The 24,806-nt window shown below is 43.2% G+C and overlaps 1 protein-coding gene across 1 annotated transcript in view; it reads left to right on the top strand.

Annotated features, from left to right (window-relative positions):
• MAPKAP1 (MAPK associated protein 1) overlaps nt 1–24,806 on the top strand; it is a 179,138-nt gene that overhangs the window by 22,819 nt on the left and 131,513 nt on the right. The window contains 3 exon segments of the mRNA XM_048513260.1: nt 2,753–3,077; nt 6,758–6,847; nt 10,609–10,757. Coding sequence (XP_048369217.1) covers nt 2,819–3,077; nt 6,758–6,847; nt 10,609–10,757 — 498 coding nt within the window. The 5' untranslated portion in view covers nt 2,753–2,818.

Raw genomic sequence — 24,806 nt, 5'->3', positions numbered from 1 at the left:
CTAGCTCAATATTTTCTCCTGTGGCTGGTGGTGGCTTTCCAGAGTCTTAGCCTGAAAATGTCTGTTCTCAGCATCTTTTATTGGCAGTGCCAAGTGACTGAACCTGGGGCATTGTGCATGTAAATCATGTACTCAACCATCAGACTGTAGTCCTTCCCTAAACCTAGAAATCGCAGGGGCTGGGGGAGAGGTTGCTTTTCCTCAGACCCTTTCGATGGAGATTCCAATCCGAGGTTGTCAACATTTGAAGCGGGTATTCTACTGCTGAGACACACTCTGTGGCATTAAAAGCTGCAATCATGTAGGAGCATTCAGTCATGTGAATTCTTTACAGTCTGGAATGATGAAGCTCAGATTTGGGTTTGCCCAAGAGTACCTCTACAGGATCGCATGCAGAGAAAGCCTGCTGCTTGATATCCTTTAAGAGGCCAGGCCTTTGTGCTGAAAAGCGAGTGTTCTGCCACTGAGCTGTGGTCTATCCCCAGTAGAGGTGTAGCTGGGCCAAACTGTGCCCGGGCTGACTTTAGGTTTCTGTCTCCGTGCCTCCCCTTTATTTCAGGCTGAAAAAGCTCAGGACTGTTCAGTTCAGGCTGAAAAAGGCCTTGGTGGGAACTACACTACCCAGGAAACCTTGGGGCTCGCAAGGCCTGGGTAGTGTAGTTCCCACCAGGGCCCTCTAAACTAAGGTAAGTGGAGGGTGCGCGGGGAAGGGGTTGGGGCAATGTTCGCCCCAGGCACTACACCCGCAACACCTTCCTTGTAGCTCCGCTACTGATCCCTAGTTCTTAATGATCAAGATGTACTGTGTGCACACAAAATATTGTTAATTTTTTTTCTTTACAGCCCTCAGCCTCAGAATAGATAACAGAAGTCAAGCATAAAATGAAATATATGTATTTGCAATCTATTGGCCACTTTCTACCCCCCCCCCCAAAAAAAAAACCCACACTAAAACAAAGGAAACGCTTGCAAATTTGAATTAATGAACTCTTCCGCTGGTATTGATACTTCAGAGATACCTGAATATGAAATACATATATGTATATGTATACACACATAAAATACGCATAGTTGAAATGGCATCCAAACACATGCATAATTTGTCTACTCTTTTAGCTTTTTTTAGGCTGTAGGCATAATGTTTTAAAAAGGATCTGAGATTGTTTTGACATGCGAGTCCTTCTTGAAAGGTATACTATGCATCTGTTTTAATTACTGAACATTTAAATTGGATTCCCCCACCCTTTTTAAGTCCTAACTTATGTTTTTTTTATTTCTATCGTTAATATAAAGTAGTCTTATAAAGAATAAAACAGTACACTTAATAAACATTGCAATATTGGTTTCAGTGCAATGTTGGAACATGATTAAAAAGTTAATTAAGAATTACGAAGCCCAACATTAAATCACCATTTAGACACTACTGTAAGATATTAAATATTTGTTAATATACTGTTAATAACACTGCTGATAAGACACAGGATGTTATAAGGCACATTGGAGACACTGCTTAGATGATGTAGGGACTGTGGTGTTATACTTGGTTGCTGGTGCCGTATTTTATTCTGATAGCGGCTTAGAGCCTGGTGGCTGGCATCTTCAGAGGATCCTTTGAAGATGCCAGCCACAGATGCAGGTGAAACGTCAGGAGAGAATGCTGCTAGAACACGACCATGCAGCCCGGAAACCACACAGCCCCCCAGTGATTCCAGCCGTGAAAGCCTTCGACAATACGATGGTAACTGTTAAGATGTTGTTGAAGACACTCAAAATAACCATCAATAATATTGCTAGGAATACAGTTGAAATGGTATGTACAGTCTAAGGTACTAACACCCTGGCAGGAGATAGCTGTGAGAATTAAATAAAACCTCATTGTTTAAACATAGTGTGTCTGATTACCAGATACTGGGTGTCACGCACACATGTACGGTATTCGATAGTCAGAGTCTTGGTATAAGGTCAGCACAGATAGTTTTTATTCATGAGTGTCAAATCCAAACAGGGGCAACACAACCAACACAAATCCAGGAGTCCAGAACGAGGGCAGAATGAAGTAGACAAAAACGTGGACGGGACAGCAGCAAGCAGACTCCTTTGCTTCCATGCAGCCTCTTGTTCCCCACACTCCTTTAACAGGACACTGCCCAAATAGCTGGAGATAGCCCGTACCTGACCATCATGTCAGGCCTCTTCTTCAAACACTCCTCTTCACTGTTAAGGCTAGGGCAGAGCAGGGCTGCTGAGCACGTGCTGCATCACCACGCAGCATTCTCCTGAGCTGCTCATGGGACTTGGGGAATGCAGGGGGAGAGGAACCGGCCTTGTGCCAGGAGGTTTCCAGCTGTGATTCTGGGTCTGACCCCCCAGGGGCCATCTTCTCCTGCAGGTTCACGACTGCCGGATGGGGGAATCCCTGGACTCAACTGAACCTGGCTGGGCCATGACACTGGTTTAGATCCAGACTGAATTTTTCACTGATGGAAGGCACTTCTTTCTGTGGAACGGAACATTTCCTGCTTCTTCCTCCTCACAACAGCAGTCCAGTGATATTCCTGAGATGCTGCTCCCAGGGTCAGACGACCCTCAGGACTGGCATGAGAAACACATCGGGGGTCTGTAGCAGGAAGAGGGAGAACCATGTTGAAAGGGAGGATTGGCCAACAGGCATTGTTTGGCCTCCGTGAAGATATGCAGACAAACTCTTTGATATTCTTTAAAGCATCTTATGTGTTGTGCTGTCATTTTTCAGGCAAGCGTGTAGCTCAGCATGGAGCAGAGAAGATAGTAGGAGAAGGTGGAAGAATTCCCAAACAGAATGGCCTTCTTGGACAACCCAACCATTATCCTGGCTCACATCCGGCAGTCGCATGTGACCAGTGATGACACGGGGATGTGTGAAATGGTCCTGATTGACCACGATGTCGACCTGGAGAAATTCCAGCCCTCTTCGGTGAATGGGGACAGTGGCTCAGAAACGCAGGGCAACAACGGCGAGTCTCAGGGTTATGTATACTCCCAATCAGTCGATATTACCTCAAGCTGGGACTTTGGCATCAGAAGGCGGTCGAACACAGGTGAGCTTGTCGTGCGATTGCGTCAGGATCTCTGGAGCTTGAACCAGGAGCCTCAAAGCCTCAACCCACAACTGCATATGTTGAGAGTATAGAATTCAAGCCGAGTTTGCAGAACCTGTTCCTGAGAGTGGTAGGCAGTTTGAAGCTGCTGAATTGGCATGGGGTGGAGGGAGTCGTAAAGGCAGGTAAAGGCAACACGCACTGTTTAAATGGAAGATTTCAGGAAGTATATAAAACATTTCTTGGACTAGGCCAGTGGTGGCGAACCTATGGCACAGGTGCCAGAGGTGGCACTCAGAGCCCTCTCTGTGGGCACACGCAGAGTGACCCCACCCCCCACCCCCACCCCCACATCTACGCTGGCCTGGGCCACTAGGCTCGATTATCAGCATTAAACCTAAGACCTAGTTTTGGGGAAGCAGTGTAGGTGACACTGTTAAACGCTGTTAATTCACTGATTTTCATATGCTGAACTAAAGCACGATCCTTTACCTGGGAGTAAGCTTGGTTGCTGGCAATGGGGCTTGCTTCTGATTAAGCCCTCCTAGGGTCGTGATTCACCCATTGGAAGCATTGCATGGTTGCTTCAAAGCAAAGTCACCGACTACCACCAAGCTTACTTCTTAGTAACGCATGCCTTGGAGCCAAACGTTTTTTCTAAACTAAAACCTCAGTATTCAAGTTAAATTGCCATGTTGGCACTTTGCGATAAATAAGTGGGTTTTGAGTTGCAATTTGGGCACTCGGTCTCGAAAAGGTTCGCCATCACTGGACTAGGCTATTACATTAGATCTCAGTGTTTTTGGTGTTGTAATGTCTTCCTTCAGGGGAAAAAAATCTCATAGTAATTATAAAACGTATGTTGCAGCTATAAGAGGCTAATGCTATGTGTGTTTCGTGTGACCAGCCTACAAAAAGCAGCATGTATGTAGCTATAATCATCTTTCTGCCTGAAAATTCTAAACACATTGGCTTGGAAACTGTGAAGGGAGTGGATTCAGAGAATTCCTTTCCACTGCAGCTTTTGTACGCCCTGAAAGATTTTCCCTGGAGTTGGGGAACACATGGAGACAGCATGTAGAGTGAGCAGTGCCACACATAGTGAAGAACTGGAGGACGCGGACACACATGCTGTACACACATACAGACTCTTGCTGCATTCACAGAAAAGCTCATTCAAGTGATGGCAAGGGTTATTTCTGTTTCCCTTGAATGCTGTAGGTCTCTCACCCCACTACATCCCACACTGTTTCCAGTGGTTCCTCTACCTACAGCAAGCTGTAGATGCCTTAGCAGAGAATTCAGGAAAAACTCTCTGTAACTTGTAATTCATCCTCAGCAGCAGCAGCTGAACTGTTCATTTTTGGGGGGTTTTTTTCATGTGTCAGAGGCTCCCTTCTTGTTGGTTTGGTTGGTGGTTGAGAAATCACTCTTTCACCTTCTCTCTCCCACTCTGGTCCAGACAGCGATTTATTGCTGAACTCTTCATCAAACGCACATATGCTGTCCCCGAAAGTCTTCATAATAAGCAAGAGATGGGAGGGGACCCTGGGTCTGTTTTCTTATCAGCAATACAGACAGCTAAATTTCTGCGTTTTGGAGGTAGTACAACACCACCTAGAGCTCAGAAGAAAAATTCTGCTGAAATAAGCAACCTTGCTCAATTATGACTGGGAATCAGTGTTTGAAGAAAACAAAATAACCCAGAGCTGTTTTTAAAACTGCTGGAGGGGGGCAACTGCCCCCCACCCCACCCCCCACATTTACCACAACTAAGTACAAAGACAAAAGCTTATCAATGCGCCTTCACAAATAAGCCTGAGGCCTGCTCACCTTTCCTTTCCTACAGCATTCAGTGGTAAACGATGGCTGGCTACATACAGAGGAGTAACTGATTTAGGATCAGCCATAGTTTACCGTTGAATCCAAGCTGTCTGTCTGGCTTGCATTTGTCCTGGAAATCAGGATTCCAAACTCAAGTCGCTCTTCAGCATTGTTGTTTTTTTAGGGCAAGTGCAAATCGTAGTTGGCCGTTTCAAATGCAGTGCATCATCAGAGGAATGAATTGTCTCATGGAGAGAGGAGCTGGAATTGCCTGAGCCCAGCCCCACAGTCTTAGGCTGATTCTCACAGTGACAGATGTCTGAACCCACTCTGTACCGTAGTGTGGTACAGCTTGAACTTGGTTATTCCTGCAGCACAGTGCCGTGCTACTTGTTAACAAGAGCTTTGTTCGTGCATGCTCAGTACTTTTTGCTCGAGATAACAAAAGTCAACACATTTTAGAGCAACCTTGTTGGACCAGAGATCCAGCTTGTAAGATGGCGACTTGCTATTTTTTTTTTCCTGCATGCATCCATCTTTTCCCCTTTCTCTGCAGGATGAGCAGATGCACGGGTCAAACCATAGTGTCCTGCATCCTGTACAACAGTTGCATAGAAAAGGGAAATTTAGGAGGTGCAGATAACTATACAGGGATGAGAAAGAGGGGCACTTCTTGGACCCCCCCCCCCCTTCTGTGCAGCAGCTGGAGGCAAAAGAGTCACTGTTTCCCTTTGCATCTGGCAATTTTCTCCCTCCTGTCATATCCCCGCAAAATATATAAGATACAAAAGGTGGCTGAATTTTACACTGTCTTAAAACACGGAGAGCACGTTTATTCAAAAATAAGAGTCTCTGATTTCAGTTGGTCTTGGATTCATTGTATGCTTGCTTAGGAACTCATTTCTAGCTTAAGCTTTCTTAGTTGGTTGATAAGTCTCCCTCTCATTTACACACAAAAATATATATTTCATTTCCCACGGCCATTTCATTCTCTTCCTCTCTTTTATTCATCATAGCTGCCGTGCCAGTTTTTAGCAGCCTGTGCCTTTTGAGGCATTTTTCCTTATACCAGGTTATTAAATTGACATTTTTTGTCTCCCAAAATAAATCTGACATTAAAACATAGGGAGGATTTAAGGAGCCAGAGGAGATCTAGCCTTTCAGATGCCAATATTTCACCTATGTGAGCGTGTCCTGTTTGGAGACGTAGAGTTGAAAGATATGTAAAGAGAAAATGCTGTTCATTTTTAAAGATTTGACTAATGTTTGCAAAGATACAAATCATTTATTTTTACTACCTATAAACTGTTTCGGCACACCGAAGAAAAAGCGATGCTAATTTATATAGCGTTGACATTTTATAATTTTCATGATTTTTTTAGATAAAGGATTTTATATTTAAAACTTTAATAGTCTAGTCTGAGTTCATTTATCTTTAATTTTTGAAACGGGGAGAGTAATTCATAACAGTAATTTTATTCCTGTAATGTAATATTCACTTCAGTTCATTTGTGCATTAAAATTCCTTCAAGACCGTTATTAATGATTTATATAATGAAATGTCATATTAATCACAGAAGTTTTCACATTTTATTATTCTCTTCCATGTTAATACTATCTTTATGATCTCTATTAATGTTTTATATCCTCTAATTTCAATTATAAATCAAGAACATTTTCATGTTTTTGTTGGTATTTGCTTTTCAGGGGTGCCACCTTTAAAATTTTATGACTTCCCCCCCCCATCCTACATGTGCTGTATAAAACATCTTTATTCATAGAAAGGTAGTTAATTATGTCTTTGCTTATGGTAAACTTTCATTGACAAACTTATCATTATAATATTTCTTTTCAAGCTCAGAGACTAGAACGGCTACGAAAAGAGAGACAGAATCAGATAAAATGCAAGAACGTGCAGTGGAAAGAAAAAAACACATCCTACTCAGGTAAAAAAAAAAAAACCCCAAGAAATACTGTTCTTAATGATTTGCAAGGCTTTTAACATTGCAGTGGTTGTTTCGTTTACAAAATCATTGGTTTGTAAAAAAAATTGTAAAAAAGATAAAACAAATACAGTTGTTGCAGTCACACAGGGCAGAAGAAAATGGGGGGGGGATCAAATCTCTTTCGCACTGTGATCCAGGGAACTTTTGGGTCCTCAGTAATTTGCGGGGGGTGGGGGTCCCACCATGGGATGATCAAGAACAGTGATCATTCTTCCCTGAAGGGCTGCTCATAGTGTTGCCAGGTACCCCATTGCAACCGAGGTGAGGGTGGGGAGGAGATTCCCAGCTGGAAATTAATACCTCTGCCTGGTTGCCACTAGCACATGGACATCCTATCCAGTGACAACATTGCATCACTGAGGACTTGGGACAACATTGCATCACTGAGGACTTGGGAAATGCTCTGGTATTTGGGCAAAAACTCTATGGTAGAAGCTGTTTTTACCAGAGTTTCACCAGAGCACTTCAGGGCCAAGCTAAATGGAACATGGGAAACTCCTGAGTAGGGCCTCATATTTGAGTTTTTTAAACCTTTAGAGCTTGGCTGTAAGGGAATCCTAAGTAGCATTATCCCATGGTTAGTTTTGGAGACACGTATGTTTAAAATTTAACTAATGGATAAGGTGTGAACTTATACAATTTACGAAACCTGGTTTGCAACTAGCCAGTGTAACATCTGCCCTGGGCCATCACACTCCTCAGGAGATGGAACAGGGAGTGCAATTATATTTAGGATTCTGGAGATTTTTCAGCCCCTTTTCTCTCCTCCCTGGTGTGTGCTATTGTTCCAAGTGGTCCCAGACTTGCACAGGGTTTCAACTGGAGCGAAAGAACTCCACCAAACAGATGCCAGGCTAAACGGCAGCAGCAAACTCTGGAGATGTTCTCGAGGTCTGTGCCAGCTGAAGAGACAATAAAGCAACACCTCCCTAGAGTTTGCCAAGCAACAAAATTACATATTGAAACACTCGCTCCATGTGGTCAAGCCAATGAAATGCACGCCTGGAACTCCAGGGGGCATGATGCTTTCCAAAAAGGCACAAGAAAGAACTCTGTGCAGTGCCAGCGAGAACATAATTGCAAATAAGATTTCTTTTGTCTTTAAAATAAGCATAATAACTGGAACAAAGCCTGTCATATACCTAGCATGCATAATAGCATATTTGCTCTCTCAGTTTGGAGAGAGAATATAATTGTACTCTTCTGAGTTAACCCGTATCTTGCACGACCCTACTGGGTACCTTTTTTTTGTTCAGATGCCCGCACCTGCATGTCCTCCATCTCAATACCGAGGCAGGGCTTCTGGCTCAAAAATTAAGCAGAAGACGCGATTTAGTTGCAGAAGACATGACTTAGTTTTAATTTGGCAGTTTAACAAATGAAGCCCTCTTCCCCCTCCCGACAATGCCAGCTTTGGAAGTCCCCATTCAATCTGCCTCTGCAGCCGTTCCAATCCTCAGGAGGGGCAGCGTGTAAATCTTTGGGACGTGCACCAATCCAGGCAGGTGGAAGAAGAGCAGAGCTGGGAGCTGAGGGCAGGCAGATTGGATGCTGATCCACCAGCAGTGATTGATTGAGTTTGGGGGCAGCTTGCTACTGGAGCAGATGTGGCACCAAACCCACCCAGATTTAGAAAAGAGAGCCTTTATTGCTAATAGGCAAAAGCTCTACAGGTTTCAAGCTGTATTCGCCTTGATTTTTTAAAATTGTCCTTGTAAAGTAAGTAGGGCTTTCCAACTCCCACCACCCTTCCCTTCTCTTCTTCCATCCAGATATCGTTGCACTTGTTGTTATCCTTTGGGAGCTAAGACACAACATTTCTCTTTATCCAGGCCTCTGACTGAAAAATTCCATTTTTCCCTGATTTTATTGTTGTCTTCTAGCCTGAGGGTTGACCTGCGTTTTAGGCTGTTGAATGCTATTTTAACTGTTTTATGGCTCGTTTTTAACGCTGCATAATTCTTACGGTGGTAATTCTTTTATGATTTTGTGTTTCTTATGACCTTTAATGATGGCCTTACAACAATGTTATTTGTGGAAAATTATACAGTGCTTTCGCAGCCAACAAATTAGTTTACGATCAATCAAAACAAGCAACAATGGAAGAATCAGCCAAGGAAAACCAGCAATCGTTCAATCATAGCCAAAATATTTTTATAGTTCTTTCCATAAAGCCATTGAAATAAAATATCCTGGATTCTACATGTAGGAGCCAGATGAGCCTCCTTCCCTAAGTTTGGCACATTCGCTGAAAAGTCCCTGTCTTATATTTCTATTTGTACTGATCAAGAGGGAGCACACCAAGAGAGAGCAGCCCACTCTGAAGATAATCTTGATATTCAGGCAGATTATGAAGCAAGATAGTAGCTCTTAAGACCATCTATGGCTTTAAGGGTCTGTAGCAACACTATGAGTTGGGTTTAGAAACCAACTTGTAAACGGTGTAGACATTTCAAAACCAGAGCAGCCTGTTCCAAGTAGTTCACCCTTGTTTGTGTTGTAGTAGTCTAATCTGGAAGTCACCAGGGGATGTGTAATTACCAACTCACACATTAGGTGAATGACATTTTTAGGTGCCAACATGAAATTGACGCCCATCTGTGGGAATGTAATCTATAAAGGAACACATGTGCCTCTAAAGGATGGCATTGGCACCAGATGGACTGTTGGCTTGATGTGGCGTATGTAATTTTTCTTTAAAACCTTGTATTCTGTCTCTCTTCTTCATCCCAAAATATGCTATCTGTTTGCAGGCAGTGGAATACTGCAAACGTTTCAGTCTTAAGCAAAACGTCTGGCTTCTTCCTCCTGCTTCCCTCCCCTTTTGTGTGGACACTGTACTTATGCCTGGACGTGTCAATGTCTAGCTGCTGCTGACAGTTTGTTCTCCATTATCTTGTATTCTGGTCCTGGTTATAATATGTAAATATAGTGTGTGTTTTTTATTTCTGTGTTTTAATGTGGAGCTTGTGTGGATGTGGGTGTGGGTGTGGGTTGAAATGCAGACCTGTAGAGTAAGAAAGGGATGGATGATGGAAGTGTGATATGGTTGGATAGTGGCTTTACCCCAGGGGGTGGAGTGTACTTGTTTGTGGAAAAAGAATTTTGATGAGTGAGTTGCTATAGTATGAGGAATCTGTGTTCTTTGTGGAAATTATTAGCCTAAATGGCAAGTGAGAAAATAAGCCTTTTGTAGCTAGCTTTATTTAAGGAATTTGAGAGAAAGAAGAACTGTCCTGTTTGAAACCATTACGTTTGTGACCTTTACTGAAACTGCTAACTCTGTTATACTTTTCAACAAAGTCTGCTTGCGTTTAAGAGAAAACTGCTTTATTTAGAGTAAAGGGGCCCCTTTATCCCTCAACCACATTCTCATGCTGACCACTCCTTCATTCTAGCAAGTGTAGCTAAACTATCCTGTTCTTTGGAACTAAGAATTCTAAGGCAAGAGCCTTTGATGGCAGCTAAAATGAGTAGGAAACAATAAAGAAGGCAGGGAGGCAGCATAACATGCTTCAACCCAGAGCACTATAAAGATGAGCCTTTGCAGATGCTACATATAAGGGAGTCTCAGAAAAGAGCAAAACTTTACATTAACTCTTGCCTCTCCACACCCACCCACCCACCCCCCACCACAGTCTGGAGGCAGCCTGTTGTGCATATCTTAACATATTCTTTCCTTCTTTTTTCATGAACTGCAGTTGAAGAGCTAAGCTTGCTTTTTGAGAAGAAGAACTTCAAATTAAAGCCTCCACATGCTGTGAAACAGTCAATCCTTTCGGTCCGGCTGGAGCAGTGCCCCCTACAGCTGAACAACCCATTCAATGAATACTCAAAATTCGATGGCAAGGTAAGTTAGATCATTGCTCTTTTAAAAAAAAATTAAAGAAGCCGTGAGATCCCAATGTGGAAGATTGCATTGTGTTTTGAGTTGATATGCATTTCTGTTTTAAAACGCTGTTACTCAGTTTGCAGTCTTCGTCCGTTACTAATAACTTGTAATGGCAAGTTTTGTGAGCCATTTGTTCTGGTTTTAAGTCAGACCAGGGCAATCATGCTTGTCCTCTGGGAAAACATCATATGGAAATCTGAAGAAGTTCCTTTTTTTCAAACAAACCAGTCAGTTCCCTTGAGGTCTTCTGCTTTACCTCTATCATAAGAGTTTGATTCATTATCCACAAAAGGTGGGACTTTACAGTGGTTGCAGCCTCCCTGAGAGGCGCTGGTTATGTCTGCACTGGCTTTAAAGATTCAGGCTTCCATTCTCCAAGGTTGGTAAAATGAATACCCAGCTTGATGCCGGTAAAGTGTAATTGACTGGGGAAGGCAGTGGCAAACCACCCTGTAAACACAGTCTGCCTTGTAAACGTCACGATGTGACATCACCCCAAGGGCCAGTAATGACCTTGTGGCTTGCACAAGGGACTGACTACCTGTACCTTTACCCTTTTTAGCTTTAAAAATGCAGAGTCCATTTTTAACTCATGGAAATATTATTGATTGTTCAGCATCCTTACCGATCAAATCCCATTCCATACGTTGTCCAAAGCCAGCCAAACTAGCATCCATTATTTCTTGCACTTTTCTTCATTGCCAAAAGTGTTAGTACCTGCTGAGGGTTGTGGCTCAGTGGGTAGAGTTCAGTTTACCTGTAGAAGGTCCTAGGTTCAATCTTTGACCTCTCCAATTAAGACCTCTCAAGGGGCTGGTGTCGGAAAAGACCTTTCTCTGCTTGACATCCTGGAATGTTGCTGCCAGTCAGACCTGGAAACGCTGAGCTGGATGAAACAATCTGGACTTGTAACGAGGCAACTGCATGCTTTTATATGTAATAAACATTTCATGACATATCGGACAGCACTGAAAGGATTTTAAATGACAAGCAAACCTCTTTGCTAGTTCCCGTATGCATAATGGCAGCAAGGAAGGGAGGCCTCAGAAGCATTCCTAACAGATTATGTGGTGTAAAATACCCAAAATACATCATGTGGTCAGACAAATAATCTATATATATAAAATTCTATCAGTGCGTTTTTCTGCTGACAGGTAATCTCCCAAACTACTGGACCGACTGCTTTGAAATTATCACACAACGTCGCATTTGCGTGCGGCCAGGTTTCCATACTGTTTCCACACCTCTTGTTGTGTACATGTCACAACTGTGCCAGTTATTGTGTACATGCCACACCTGTGACAGTTGGAACCACAGTTCTGTTCCGCAACAGCGCCATCTGCTGGCCGTCAAAGCAACACCCTCTGATACAAGGGTAACAACCATGCCTTCCTTGAAAACCACTGGACATGGCCCACTCACCCTAGCGGAGGAAGGGGAAGGTGAGGGAGGGTCCAGGGGTCTGCTGGACCAAACGCTCTGAAATTTGAACACAATATAGCTCATTCCTCCCAGCGTGTTTTAAGCTAGGTAGTTCGCCTGCAAGGGAAGGGAGTGAAAGGGGCATGGCCCACCCACCCTACCAGAGGAAGGGGAATGTTAGGGAGGGACGGGGCAGGGTGCCATGCAAGGGAACGGGAGAGAGGGAGGGGAGCGAGGGGCCCCTTGCCCCTCCCTTGCAAGCATTGTGCTATGACACATGTTTGAACCATTCACTTCCCCTTTTCTTTCTTTTCCACTTCACCAGACTCAGCCACAGCAACGCGTGGCCGGGCCCGCTAGTATCCATATACACATCTAGCATTGGTCAAATAGTTATGGAAAATATTGGTGATATAATGGTGTTAATCATTTATATCACTCAGTGCTCCAAGTTCTTATTGAATAAGGGGCTGAACCCTTCAGTTACACTCCACTGAGTGCAAAGCACCTTCTGTTAGCTCAAGAAAGTAGGATACTCATAGCCATCATGCTGTCCCAACTCCCTAAAACTGCAGTTACTGAGAAACTGAAGTCGGTGATACAGTTTGCTGTTTGCTCCATAAGCAGAGAAGGCATGGGGCCAAGTCATGGCCAAATGTGCAATTCTAAGAAAGGGACCTTCAGCCAGTGTTTCTCGGTGGGGCGTAATTGGCAGTCCTGATATGTGACACCCAGGTCGTGAGGGCTTTAAAGGTCAGAACCTTGAACTGGCCAATAGGAAGCTTCTGAAGCAGTTTTAATAGTGGTATCACACAGGGATGGAGTGAGGGGGAAATGTGCCCGGTGCGCACGCCACGTGCCCCTCCAAGCCCCCGGTGCGTCGCACACACCCTTGGCGCTATGCCTCTGGTATCACATTGTGTAAACCACTAGTCCTTGTCAGCAAACAGGCAGTTGTGTTTTGAACTTCAGTTCCAAGGGTAGCCCCATACAGTGTACATTACAGCAGTCCAGCCTTGAATTTATAAAAATGTGCAAAATTTGTCTGTTGCTTCTTTATGGCTAAAAAGTGGTAATATTGTGTAAGCAAAGCCTTCGTTTTGAAATCTGAAGTTATAGCTGGCACTTTGCTCATGAGAAAGCTATCTGAAAACACAGGAAGAGCCATCATGGTTATGACAGTCTCGTTAGCTGCTGCACTGGCCTCAGTGTTTTAACTAGCTGGGTCATCTTTTCCAGCTTTCCCTGCATGCTCCTGAGTTTCAAGTATAACAAACCCATTCCCAGCTGAGCCATCATTACAGATATTACCCACCATAGAAAATGACCGCTGCCTTCCATTTGCATTGTGTCGTCTTTTCTTTTTCTAAATGGTAATGAGAATCATCTAGCATTTCTGTCGTTTCTGTACCAGAACCAATATGTGAATAATCCTGTCTCTGTTCTTGGGACTCTTCAGTATTTTTATCATTTTTAAACTTGTTTTGTTTTGTTTTTGCTTTTGAACATGCTAAGAGATGTGTTTTTCCACAAATATTCATAATTCTTTTCCTGGGAATAGTACATGCCTTATTTGCATAATTAACTGAGCCTCTGGAGTCTCTTGGGAAAGTGGTGCCTAATTGGGGAGAGATGGGGGAGTCTATTAAGGGGGGCTTTGGGGCCTAATTAAGCATGCTTTAAAAACCCTACTTAATTATGTATTTACTCCAGAGGCTGGGGTGACTCTCGAAATCCTCTTTTGTATTGGAACTAAAGCTTTGATTCTTTTTCCCCCCTTAAAAAAAATTTAAAATCATTATTTAAAAGTTTTCTCTCTCAACTCAATAGAGAAAACTGTACTTTGTGTTGCTCTGGGATTTTCTTTGCTAGCTTTACATGTTCAGTCTGATCCACTAATTCTAATCAGCTAGGTTCTTAAGTAAAATAACATCATTTTTAGTTGTTTTTACTAGTACAAAATATTTGCATTTGTTTAAAAGAGACAAAGCCACAGCGAAGTGTTGCATCTTGGTGGCCTTGTACGTGGCACCTTTCTGGAATGTGGCAGTTTCCCTAACAGAGGCAATACCGGTCGGCAACCACTTTGTAAAAGTAGATAAAGGTCATCTTACACGTTTTGTGGTTGCTTTCATCTAGTGGCCCTCCGCGTCATAGTATTTGCCACCACCAGGCTTATGCATATATTATTCTTAAACATGGGAAGCAGTAAATCTGAATACTTATCATCTCAGTCAGGACTGGCCACACACCAGGATGTCAAACCACTGTTTGGGTTAGCTGTGATCAAATGACATCTGCGTTAATGGTTAAAGCCATTTCTCCACCTCCTTTCTTGCATACCGTGTTGTGGAGGATGAGCTGGGCAAGGCAAAACCACAGTTTCCACTGTAGGCATGAGATCCTAACCTCAGTTAAAATCCAGTAAATACAATAAAGAATATAATAAAATGAAACTGACTTGCAAATAATTTAAGTACCTGATGGCTTGATTGTGAAGAACAGCTTTGCACAGTTTGGGTCTGGGGGCGGGAATGAGAGAAAACGTGATTTTTAGATGCCATCTCCTCAAACCTTCTTTTTTTAAAAAATCAACACTTTCTTTGTTAGCAACTGTTTTTTAACAATGAAGCTGGGGGAAGGGATAATTCATGAGTACTAATTGCTTGGCTGTTAATTTTCATAAGTGTTGATAGAAGCAGTTCCTTAAATTAAACTTTATTTAAAATGTATCAAGGGAAATATTCCACAATGTCGGGCCTGAAGTGAAAATTAATATGAATGCTGTGGCAATTAACACGTACTGGTTAATAGCTTTTAGCAGCATTTTGGGATGATAGACCTTAAATACATTTTTCGCATGCTGCTCTTGTACCGGCTTCGTTCCACTGTATGTCTGGATAATTATGAACAAATGCTTTATATTCTTCAATTGCAGATATTAAATAGTTTTCCTGAAAGAAAAAAAATCCCACACCAGATAAAGAATGGAGAAAGGAAATACACGGCAATATAACTGATAGATAAAACGCATCTGTAAGATGTTTGTTTGATTAAAAACCCACCGTGCAAAAAGTGAAAGGCTTTAATTTGAATTTCACATAATAAAACATTTCCAATCTGAATGGGCATATCAGAATTAATGATAATATGCTATTTCTGAACCTCGGGTAAAGTACTTTCACCACTTGTAGAAATCTGAAATTTGATAATCTGAAAAATCACTTTTTCAAAAGGCACCATGCTATACTGAATTCTTAAGGTACTGACACACTTCATAGAAAGTTGAAGTTTATTCATGGAGGGGGAGAGTTAGTCCACAGATTGTGATATTGCCTGGGCCTCTCTTTTCTGGGACAAAATAATGTAGTTTGAAAATGACTCCCCACCACTATCTCTCTCTTTTACAACACAGGACGTGACCAATCTCAATAAAAGCCTGAATGTTAACAATTTATTAATTATCCATAACTTTTATTGTATGTTTTTATTATGTTTACTTTGTAATCCACCTCAAGCAGGTCTCTTGGAGAAACATAGAAATTTTCCAGATTTCCCAAATAAATAAGTACAAAGCCAGAACTCCCATTTCACAATAAGCCAAAGCACATATAGGCAACAGTGAGCTGTGAAAGTCCCCTCTTATTGTGGAAGAAAATGCTTCTTCTTGTGTCCACATACGCACATCCTAAACAATGAAAGGCTAAGAAAGGAATGTCCCAATGACGAACAGTCCACCAGTGGGTGGAGGGCTCATGGTGGGGACATTCAATTTCTTCCCAGCCCGCAGAGCAGCGGCGCCGTGGTCCCATAAACTCTCCCACCTCCCCTAACCCCCAATAGCCATAATGCCTGGTGTCCTCCCCCTGCCTTCCCCTCACTCTCCAAAGCAACGTTGGGCCTGCAGAAGGCCCAACATTCCCCCGTCCTCTCCCCACAAATTAAGTGGCCCTCAGCCCTCCACCCCATTCCTGGAGCCACTGGTCTGCAGACCCAGCAAAGCCCTCCCACCTCCATACCCCAACCATCCAAATTCCACCCTAACCCACACCTTTCAACCGTCCCATCACTCCAAGCCTTCCCTTTCAACCATTCCCCCACCCCAGCCCTCACCTTGCCACCCTCCCCCACCTTTCCAACCTCCCCCCAACCAAAGTCACTCTGTTCCCTCCTACCCCAATCCACCATCCCAAACTTCACCTTGCCATCTTCCCCCACCCCAAGCCACACCTCTCCAAACTCTCCACCAGCAAGCAACCGACCCAAAACCAGGTAAGTGGCCCGCGTCATGCTGGAATCAAGAGTGGGGGAGCTACAGTGCTACTGAAGCCCATGGGGGGGGGAGTTGCTTCCTCTTCTTTACTTTTCCTAGAGCCCATTGCATCTCCCCTGCAATGGGCTTTGCTGCTAGTGTATTATAATTTTGGTCCAGAAGATATGGGAAGAGTCACCCATTGGACAAGCTGCCCGCCCCGCTCCCCATGAGCAGAAATGCCAAGGTGGATTATATTTCTGCTCTTGCCCATGTTGGTGTCAGTTTTTCAGGCAAACTGAACTAACGTTCTGGATTGCGTGCCTTAGGAGTGTTATGCAATATAAGATTAAAGAACTCTAATCTGTGTTGCACTCCAAATAGAAAATTTGAAATTGGGATCCATACCTGCCAGCCTTAGGGTGGGCCCAGTCGGACTGCACTGAAGAGGACCCCACTGGCATTAGAAAAAGGTTTCTCTTTCTCTTCCCCCTCCCCATCATACTGAAGCCTGCGTAGTTCTGCTACCTAGTCTATTGTCTTCAAGGAGCAGTGGGGTTTGCTAGGGAGGGGAGGAGGGAAGGGGAGTGTGCCACAGAGGGATCAATTACTTGAGTAGAGTGAGAGCATCGGCATGTACCACTCATTGATTTTTTAAAGTACATAATGCTGGATGGTGAGCTAATTAAAATATTTCAAACAGAGGCCTGTTAGCAGTTGGTATGATATCTGTTCTAAATCAGCGTTGGTGATCTGGATTAATCATTAGGCTAAATATGACGTAGAGGCGGACCTGGGCCCAAGTGGGGTCCTATCAGAGACCTGCATGTAGATAAGCAATAAATTTATCTACCCCAACTTATAACTGCCATAACTCAGAATATGACAGCTGTTAAAACTTTTTGCTAACCATCCTTTTCTCAGATCGGAAACAGTTTAATTGGTTACCTGTTTGTTTCAGAGCCTAATTGAAAGTACTGGCACATACATCAAAACCTCTGTAATCTGCCACTGGGCTATCTCAGAGAGTATCCTTCGCAGATGACTCCTTGTTATCAGCCAGGGGCAGGACCTTTTCTATGGTGGCCCCAGAAAAAATAGACCTCTTTTCACCCAAAAGTTCATTTTGACGTCTCTTCTTTTGCTTCTTTCTGAAAGCAACTGGAAATATTCTTAATCTTCAGTCTTTCAGGTGCTAAATTCTCATTTTATGGTTGGAGATAATATCAGTTTTAGTTTTTAGGAAGATTTTTAATGTTCTTAATTATTGTGGTGTTAGGTAAACTTCTCTGAGCCTCAGCTGAAAGAGTATACAAAGTTATAACGATAAATCGGGAGGAGGCTGGAGTGGGTGAGTCTTCTCACTAGTAAATTGTTGAAATGTAAAGAAAAAGGTTTTGTTTGAGTGTAGGGGAATTAGGTTTAGGGCGTATCAAATAATACTAATGTTCTTGTTGTCGGTACTATCAACTGCCTGGGAGCCATGATTGGCTGCAACATCCTATTGGTTGCTCCAGCGCAATCCTAGATTTGCTGCTATGTAACGTGTGAAATAGCACAATCTTTTAAGCTTCTTATTCCACTATATGCCAAAAGTTCAGACAGGAATGTGGGGGTGGGGGGGGGGGTAAAAGGTAATTTTAGAAAGCATCAAAATGATGTTTAATTTTAGACCATTTTAGACCATACATTTCCAATAGCAACTGTCATTAATGTACTGAAATGCCAAGCATATATAGTGTTCTTTATCAGTGCCACTGTAGCTTATCTATCAATATGGCAAATGGTCTACATGCTTATGAGGTGGCAGTGTTGATTGCCAGCATTATATTTCTATAAAGAAAAATTCTATATTATGAGACAGGGAAAATGATTTTTTTAAGCGTCAAGTTAAAATAACCATACTGCTTTCTTTTTAATCTCAGCCTCTTTACCAAAACTGAAAAAAAAAATCCCTTGCTAATCCTTGTTCTGCCACATCTTGGAGAGCATCCGGTATAGTCATGGTGCATATATCAAAAAGGCTGAAATAGTTTTATTAGGTTTTTATTTAAAATATTTCTATCCCAGAAGAAAATATCCCAGACACTAAAGCCATGACATATTTTTAAAGCAGCAACTATAGGCATTTCAAACAGTATCAGCGATCAGAAGCATACTTCCAAGAGGAAATGGACAAACTTCACCAAACAAGGCCAAGCAATATGTGATAGGGGACACCCATTAAAAAACAAAAGCTGATAGCAACCACAAGATCATAGAAGCCCCAGTTCAAATCAGGGAGGTGATATTTTAGCCGCCAACCTCACATTCCTAGTGCGGATCTTGTTACCCAGTTGCCCAGTGGTGCTGTTAAACAAGAGCAGCCGTGCTAGATCAAACCCATGGGAGTTTTAATTCAGTAGTACCCTGTTGCACAGAGCTTTTGGAAGGTTCATGAGCAAATTAAGGAGACCAAAGCCTTCTCATGTCCCCCCCCCCCCCCCCGGCCACGGACTGGCATTCAGGTAATCACTGCTTCTTAACATGGAGGTTCCAAGTATTATCAATTGATGACCCTGCCCTCCCTGAATTTTTCTGATCCCCTTTTGAAGGAAACTAAATCAGTGACTGTTACTGTAACCTTTGGTAGTGCATTCCACATGTTAATTACTCTCTGAGCAATCCAAATCTGCTGCTCATCAAGTTAATTGGGTGCCTGCAAGTGCTAGTGTTATGGCCAAGGGGAAAAAAAGGCCTCTCTTTCCATCTCATATATAGTCTTCTAAAACTGTTTCATGTTCCCCTATCAGTGGTGGCGAACCTATGGCACTCCAGATGTTCATGGATCAATTGGCCATGGTGGCAGGGGCTGATGGGAATTGTAGTCCATGAACATCTGGAGTGCCATAGGTTCGCCACCACTGCTTGATTTTTCCTAAACTGAAGAGCCCTAAACTTATTCTTTGCACACAGAGAATGTGCTCCAATCCCTTGATTTTTTTGGTTGTCCTTTTCTGCACTTTCCCCAGCACCAACGTCCTTTTAAAAATATAGGGACCAGAATGGCTGAACTGTTCCAAATGCAGCTGCACACGGTCATGACAATACTGTCTGTTTGGTTTCCAGTCTCTTTACCAGTACTCCTAAGAATAGAACTTGGCTTTGCAGCAGTGGTGAAGAAGACGAATTCTGGTCACAGGATTGTTAGTAAAGGGGGGCTTCTGCATAGGATGGGCCTTGGGTGGTTTCCCCATTGCTGATGTAGCTACAGATAAGACACAGCAGCAAGAGGGCATCCGTGTGATCAGTTTCCCTTCAGGTTCTCAGCTGCAGGCACCCAGCAACACCACCATTCCTCAAGCTACCCCCGCTTTTGCAATCAAAAAACCTCAACACTAGAATATTGTCATGTTGATATACCATTGTAACAAGAGGTATAGTTTGTTATGTGAATTCTCGGCTTGTATTTTTAAAAAGTCTGTAACTCTTTCAGTTACAAAGATGTGCCTTTCCTCTTACTTCTCTGAAAGGAAAGAGGCTGGAGACTTAATTGTTTTTTAAAATGAAAGTTGAATATTCACAGACCTGTTATACCTGTTTTTACAATGGGTTATATATTTAATGATATTCTAACCATAGTTTTTTTTTTAATTAAAAGCCCCCCTCCACAATGGTGTGTGTGTGGGGGGGGGGTGCGGTGGGGAGATGCTTGCCACAGGGACAGGGTCATGGAAAATAACTGCCAAATGAGCGGAAAAATCCAAAATTTTATATTCCCACAACAACCATCTAGGGTTTACTACTGTCTTTCCCAAAATTTTGAAGCAAAACAAGTTTGAGAATGACTGAAGTTAGGGAAATCCCAGGAGGCACAGGAATGCACCACAATGATGTAGGGAAGCAGGAATAAAACCTAACCCAGATTCTCACAGTTCTGAATAATTTGGTGTTTAAAGACTTAGCCATGTCATTGCTCACCCCCAATTCTAGGTAATTTATGAATAGATTAAATAGCACCAGTCCCAAAAACAACACTGCCTGCTTTGCTCCATTGTGCTTCCTGTTATTTAACCTGTTTCTAATTCACAAGAGGATCCATCCTGTTATCCCATGACAGCTAAATGTACTCAGGAGCCTTTGATGTGGGATTTTGTCAGAGGCTTTTTGGAAGTAGAGTTATAAAATGGGTTGGATCCAGCCAGCTTTTTCACCCAGTTTTATCCAATTCCCCTCTGTATTGCATCCCCCATGACATATGTCTTTTGTACCTGTATGGCCTTTTTCAGTGGTCAAAGATGCTCCTTCTTTTTTTAAAGAACCAGCAACAGTTTGGATTCACCAGGGCCTGCCCATTCAATTTAGGAGCCCATTGCCAAGGGGAACAGAGATGGAGGGGTAGCAACCATCTCTGTCATCCTTACGTTCAGCAGCAGACCCAGGAAATGCTTCGCAGGCCCAGTGGGTGGCCCCAGAGCATATCTCCAAGGGGCGGGGGGGACATGCACCAGGCGCATGCCCCTGTGGGGGTGTGGCGGGGGGCGGAGGACGCACCAGTGCACCGGGCGCTTTCCCCCTTGCTACGCCTCTGGGTGGCCCACAGGGAAACTGTTCCTTTCGTTCATCTGTGTGCCACTTGCACACATTGCCTCACTGCTGCATTAAACAGGGCAAGGAAAGCAGGCACCATCTTATCTCGCAGCTTCAGCAATACAGGAAGGAGGGCAGCTGCCAGTTTGGAGGGCAGGAAGGAGGGCAGCTTCAGCAATACAGGAAGAAGTGAGAAGAGGCCAAAGAGGACAATTTGCGGGGCATTCTTGCCTAGAGTACACAAAAATCTTGAGCTGGCCGTGGAATCCTGTGCAACACCAGTCAGGTCACATTTCCCCATGTGTTTGTTAATCTTCTCAGACCACTCCAAAACATTGGCATGGCAGGGTGTCTGTTTACAGAAACCATGCTAAATCTTTGTTCATCTGTATGCTTAATTATTTTATTGTTAATAGCAATTTCCATCAATATACCTGGAACTGACATTAAACTGGCCTATATTGTCCTGGGTCTCTTCTAAATCCTTTTTTAAAAAAGTAAATGTAATGCTATGTCTTCCAATTCAGTTTTTGCATCAAGTTGCTTATTTTTGTTAGAAAATTAATTGTTCAATATTTTAGAAATCAACAGTTCCATTATAAACCCTCAGTTGCATGCCATCCAAACTAGTGACTTGATAGTTTTTAAACTTGTTCTTTTTATCTTGATTCTTTCAACACGACTAACTCCAGGGTGGATGATTGGCCCACATTTTCCTCAGTGAAACCAGAGGCGAGGAATACGTGTGATTAATCTTTGGTCTTCTGACAGTCCCACATTGGGACTGCGCAGACTTGCCGCTGGAGATGTTATTTAGCTAAACCAGGGGTCTGCAACCTGCGGCTCTCCAGATGCTCATGGACTACAATTCCCATCAGCCCCTGCCAGCATGGTCAATTGGGATTTGTAGTCCATGAACATCTGAAGAGCCACAGGTTGCAGACCCCTGAGCTAAACTTTCACTAGGAGGCCTTTTGCACCAGAGCCGTTGCAAACAGTTCCTGTCCACACAGCCATGTGCTCTGGTATGGCTGCACCGCCCCCCTTCTCTCAGTTCCTTCTCTGCCATCAATGGAGTTGGTCCTCTTTAGGAAGCTTCCTTTACTATTTTTTGTCAATCAAACTGGTTCTGGGGGAAAGAAATATTCACAGTTTAGTGACTTTACTACCCTCAGTCTGGTAGTTCATCTTTTCCAGCTACTTCTTTAAAAGAAATCCCCCCCCCCCCCACTTTCCACTTTAGTACAGCAGATTGGTTGGGCTTACTATTATGGCCCAAGAGAGCCTCTTTAAAAAGTGCACTCAGTAAAAATGACGCAGACAGATGATCACAATCTCTGTTTCCTTTGCTTGGGTGAGGATCATAACATGTCTGCTTGTAAAGCCTGTCAGAAGTTTACCTGAAGACTAGGAGTGACCACACTTCAAAATTAGAAGCGGCGCTATGGGAGAAGGACCCCCCCTTTCATCCGAAGTTGCACAGAAACCTACCCCTGCTCCAGAGCATCCCTCAGAGTCCTCTTCATTGGTTTCAGTATGGCTGGTTCCATCTGGTTCCATCTGCTCAAAGGTCCAAACCCCATCAGTGCTGATCAAGCTGTTCTTCCCCTCTGGTTCTGTGTGCTGGAACTGCCCACTAAGCACTCTGAGGCTAAGCATAAAGAGAAACACAGATCAGTTCTGAAAGCAGCATCAGACACCAGGTTTGGCACCTGCGCCGTCACTGGAGATACAGGAGATTGTTCCTCTGCCCCAAGCACTTGCTATCCTTCTCCAAGAGATAACATGAACCAGAATGGAAAACTTTGCCAGTTCTGGGACAATGTTGGATCCAAGGTGGCTTCTGAGGATCTATGGACACAAGCATCTCATTCAGTGCCATGACCCCCATTTTTTATTTCCCCTGTGTATATTGCCAAATTGGAGGGGGGGGGCACACAATTATGGCCCTATGCCCAGGTCCAGTTCAGGGTTGGCAACCTCCCGAAAGGTCTGTAGCTACTGTGGCCTTGGCTACCATCTCAAGATATCCTCCTTCCCCCGTGCCAGAGACCAAGGCTGAAGAGGTGGAAGAGGTTGTTCTCAGATCCAAGATTAGTTTGGACATTACTTTAGATCCAAGATCTGATGAAAGAGTGGAGAACCCAGTTGCTATTTCCCCCACCAAAGACCTGAAGATGTATGGAGTGCAAATGTTCCACACGGGTCAGTTGCTGGATATTGAAGGAGCCACCTTTGAACAAGATAAGCTCCTCAGTAGGCTGTACTGTGACTCTTCTGGAGACATCGTCTCCCCATGTTAGAAGGCCTCGTGGACATTATCCAAGAAGTATGGCAAAACCAGCTCTATTGCAGCTATCTCACATCACATTTGTAAGATCAAACAAGAAGCTGCTTCCTTTCTGTCCACACATCCTCCTCCATATTTGCTTATGAGGGAGGAGAAGCAACCCTGAGGCCACTAAGTGTTTGGTTGACAAAGAAGGTAGGAAGCTAGATGTTTTAGAAAGGAAGACCTACTCAGCTGCACTAGGCCTGTGAGTTTCTGACATATCAAACCATCAACTCTTTCTATGGAAAATGTTGTCTTTCCATTTTTGGAGAAGAACTGTCTGTTTTCTCTGTCCCATGCCCACCTCCCTAATTGTCTTTTCTTTAACCTGGGAAACTCAGAATTGTTCAGCCTTTCCTTTTAAGGACTTTGTGCCTCTCCCTCCTCTATCAAATTCAGCAACTCTCTAGGTAAGACTATGTTTGACAACAAGTTCCGTTTCCCTTTTTGTTTCCTCTTCCTTCCAGTGATACACAAAGCACGTTACTACGCAACACTGTGTGAGCATTTAGCTGCAATTCATTTTAATTGTCCTGATGAAGTTAAAAAGTATTAGTGTCAGATAAAGACTTATCACGGTTGTATGATTTAAAGTTGGGGCTTCGGAAAGCAGGCATGTGTTCCGGCAGCTGTTTATACAAGACACTGTCTCTTTTGACAGCAGTTAAAAAGTATGGTTGCAGTAATCAAATTGCAATGCCAGCCTCTCAGAGGCTAGCGCCAGATTGAATTAAATATATATGCGTCTATGTATAATATATATAAAGATTTATGAATAGACAGGAGTGTTTATTTTTTTCAAATCCCTACCTATTTTTAACTATTTAGGGCCTCGAATAAGCATATTCCACCAACAACAGAAAATTGCCTAAATCTTTTGATGCTGTTGAGAATGACAGTCATCCTGTTGATAAGCATGCAGAGTTGAAATGGTTAAGAGGTTGGCGCACCTTCCCTGGGGGAAAGCTGAAGTGTTTGGGACTTCAGAATTTAGGAAGAAAAGGCGGTTAAGAAGAGGGTGAGGAACAGGATAAAGATGTATGTAATTATCAGTTGTGTGGGGAGAATTAATGGAGAAAATTTTCTTTCCTTGGTGACACTCGAACGCAGGATTGCTCAATGATGTGCGTTGACAATTAGTTGGGGGCTGGAGGTATCTCTGCTCAGAATGCAGAATTCACCCCCACAAGATCTGGTGATAGCAACTAGTTTACATGGCTTCCAAAAAAAAGGATTAAATGCATTCAGAAAGGATAGGTCTGTGGAAGACTGTTAGGTGTGGTGGCTGAACGAAACCAAAACATAACAAGTTGTGGAGAAACAATATATAAAAAAATACATATTATCAAAAGTGAATGCAAAATATCTCTGTCTACATAAAATACCAAGACAACTTGGAAATGCATGACCAACAAAATACCTTTGAACACTT

The sequence above is a fragment of the Sphaerodactylus townsendi genome, linkage group LG12 (genome assembly GCF_021028975.2).
Source record: "Sphaerodactylus townsendi isolate TG3544 linkage group LG12, MPM_Stown_v2.3, whole genome shotgun sequence".
Taxonomy (NCBI): domain Eukaryota; kingdom Metazoa; phylum Chordata; class Lepidosauria; order Squamata; family Sphaerodactylidae; genus Sphaerodactylus; species Sphaerodactylus townsendi.
Note: the sequence above shows the minus strand (reverse complement) of the source record. Positions and strands in the feature narration are given on the sequence as shown.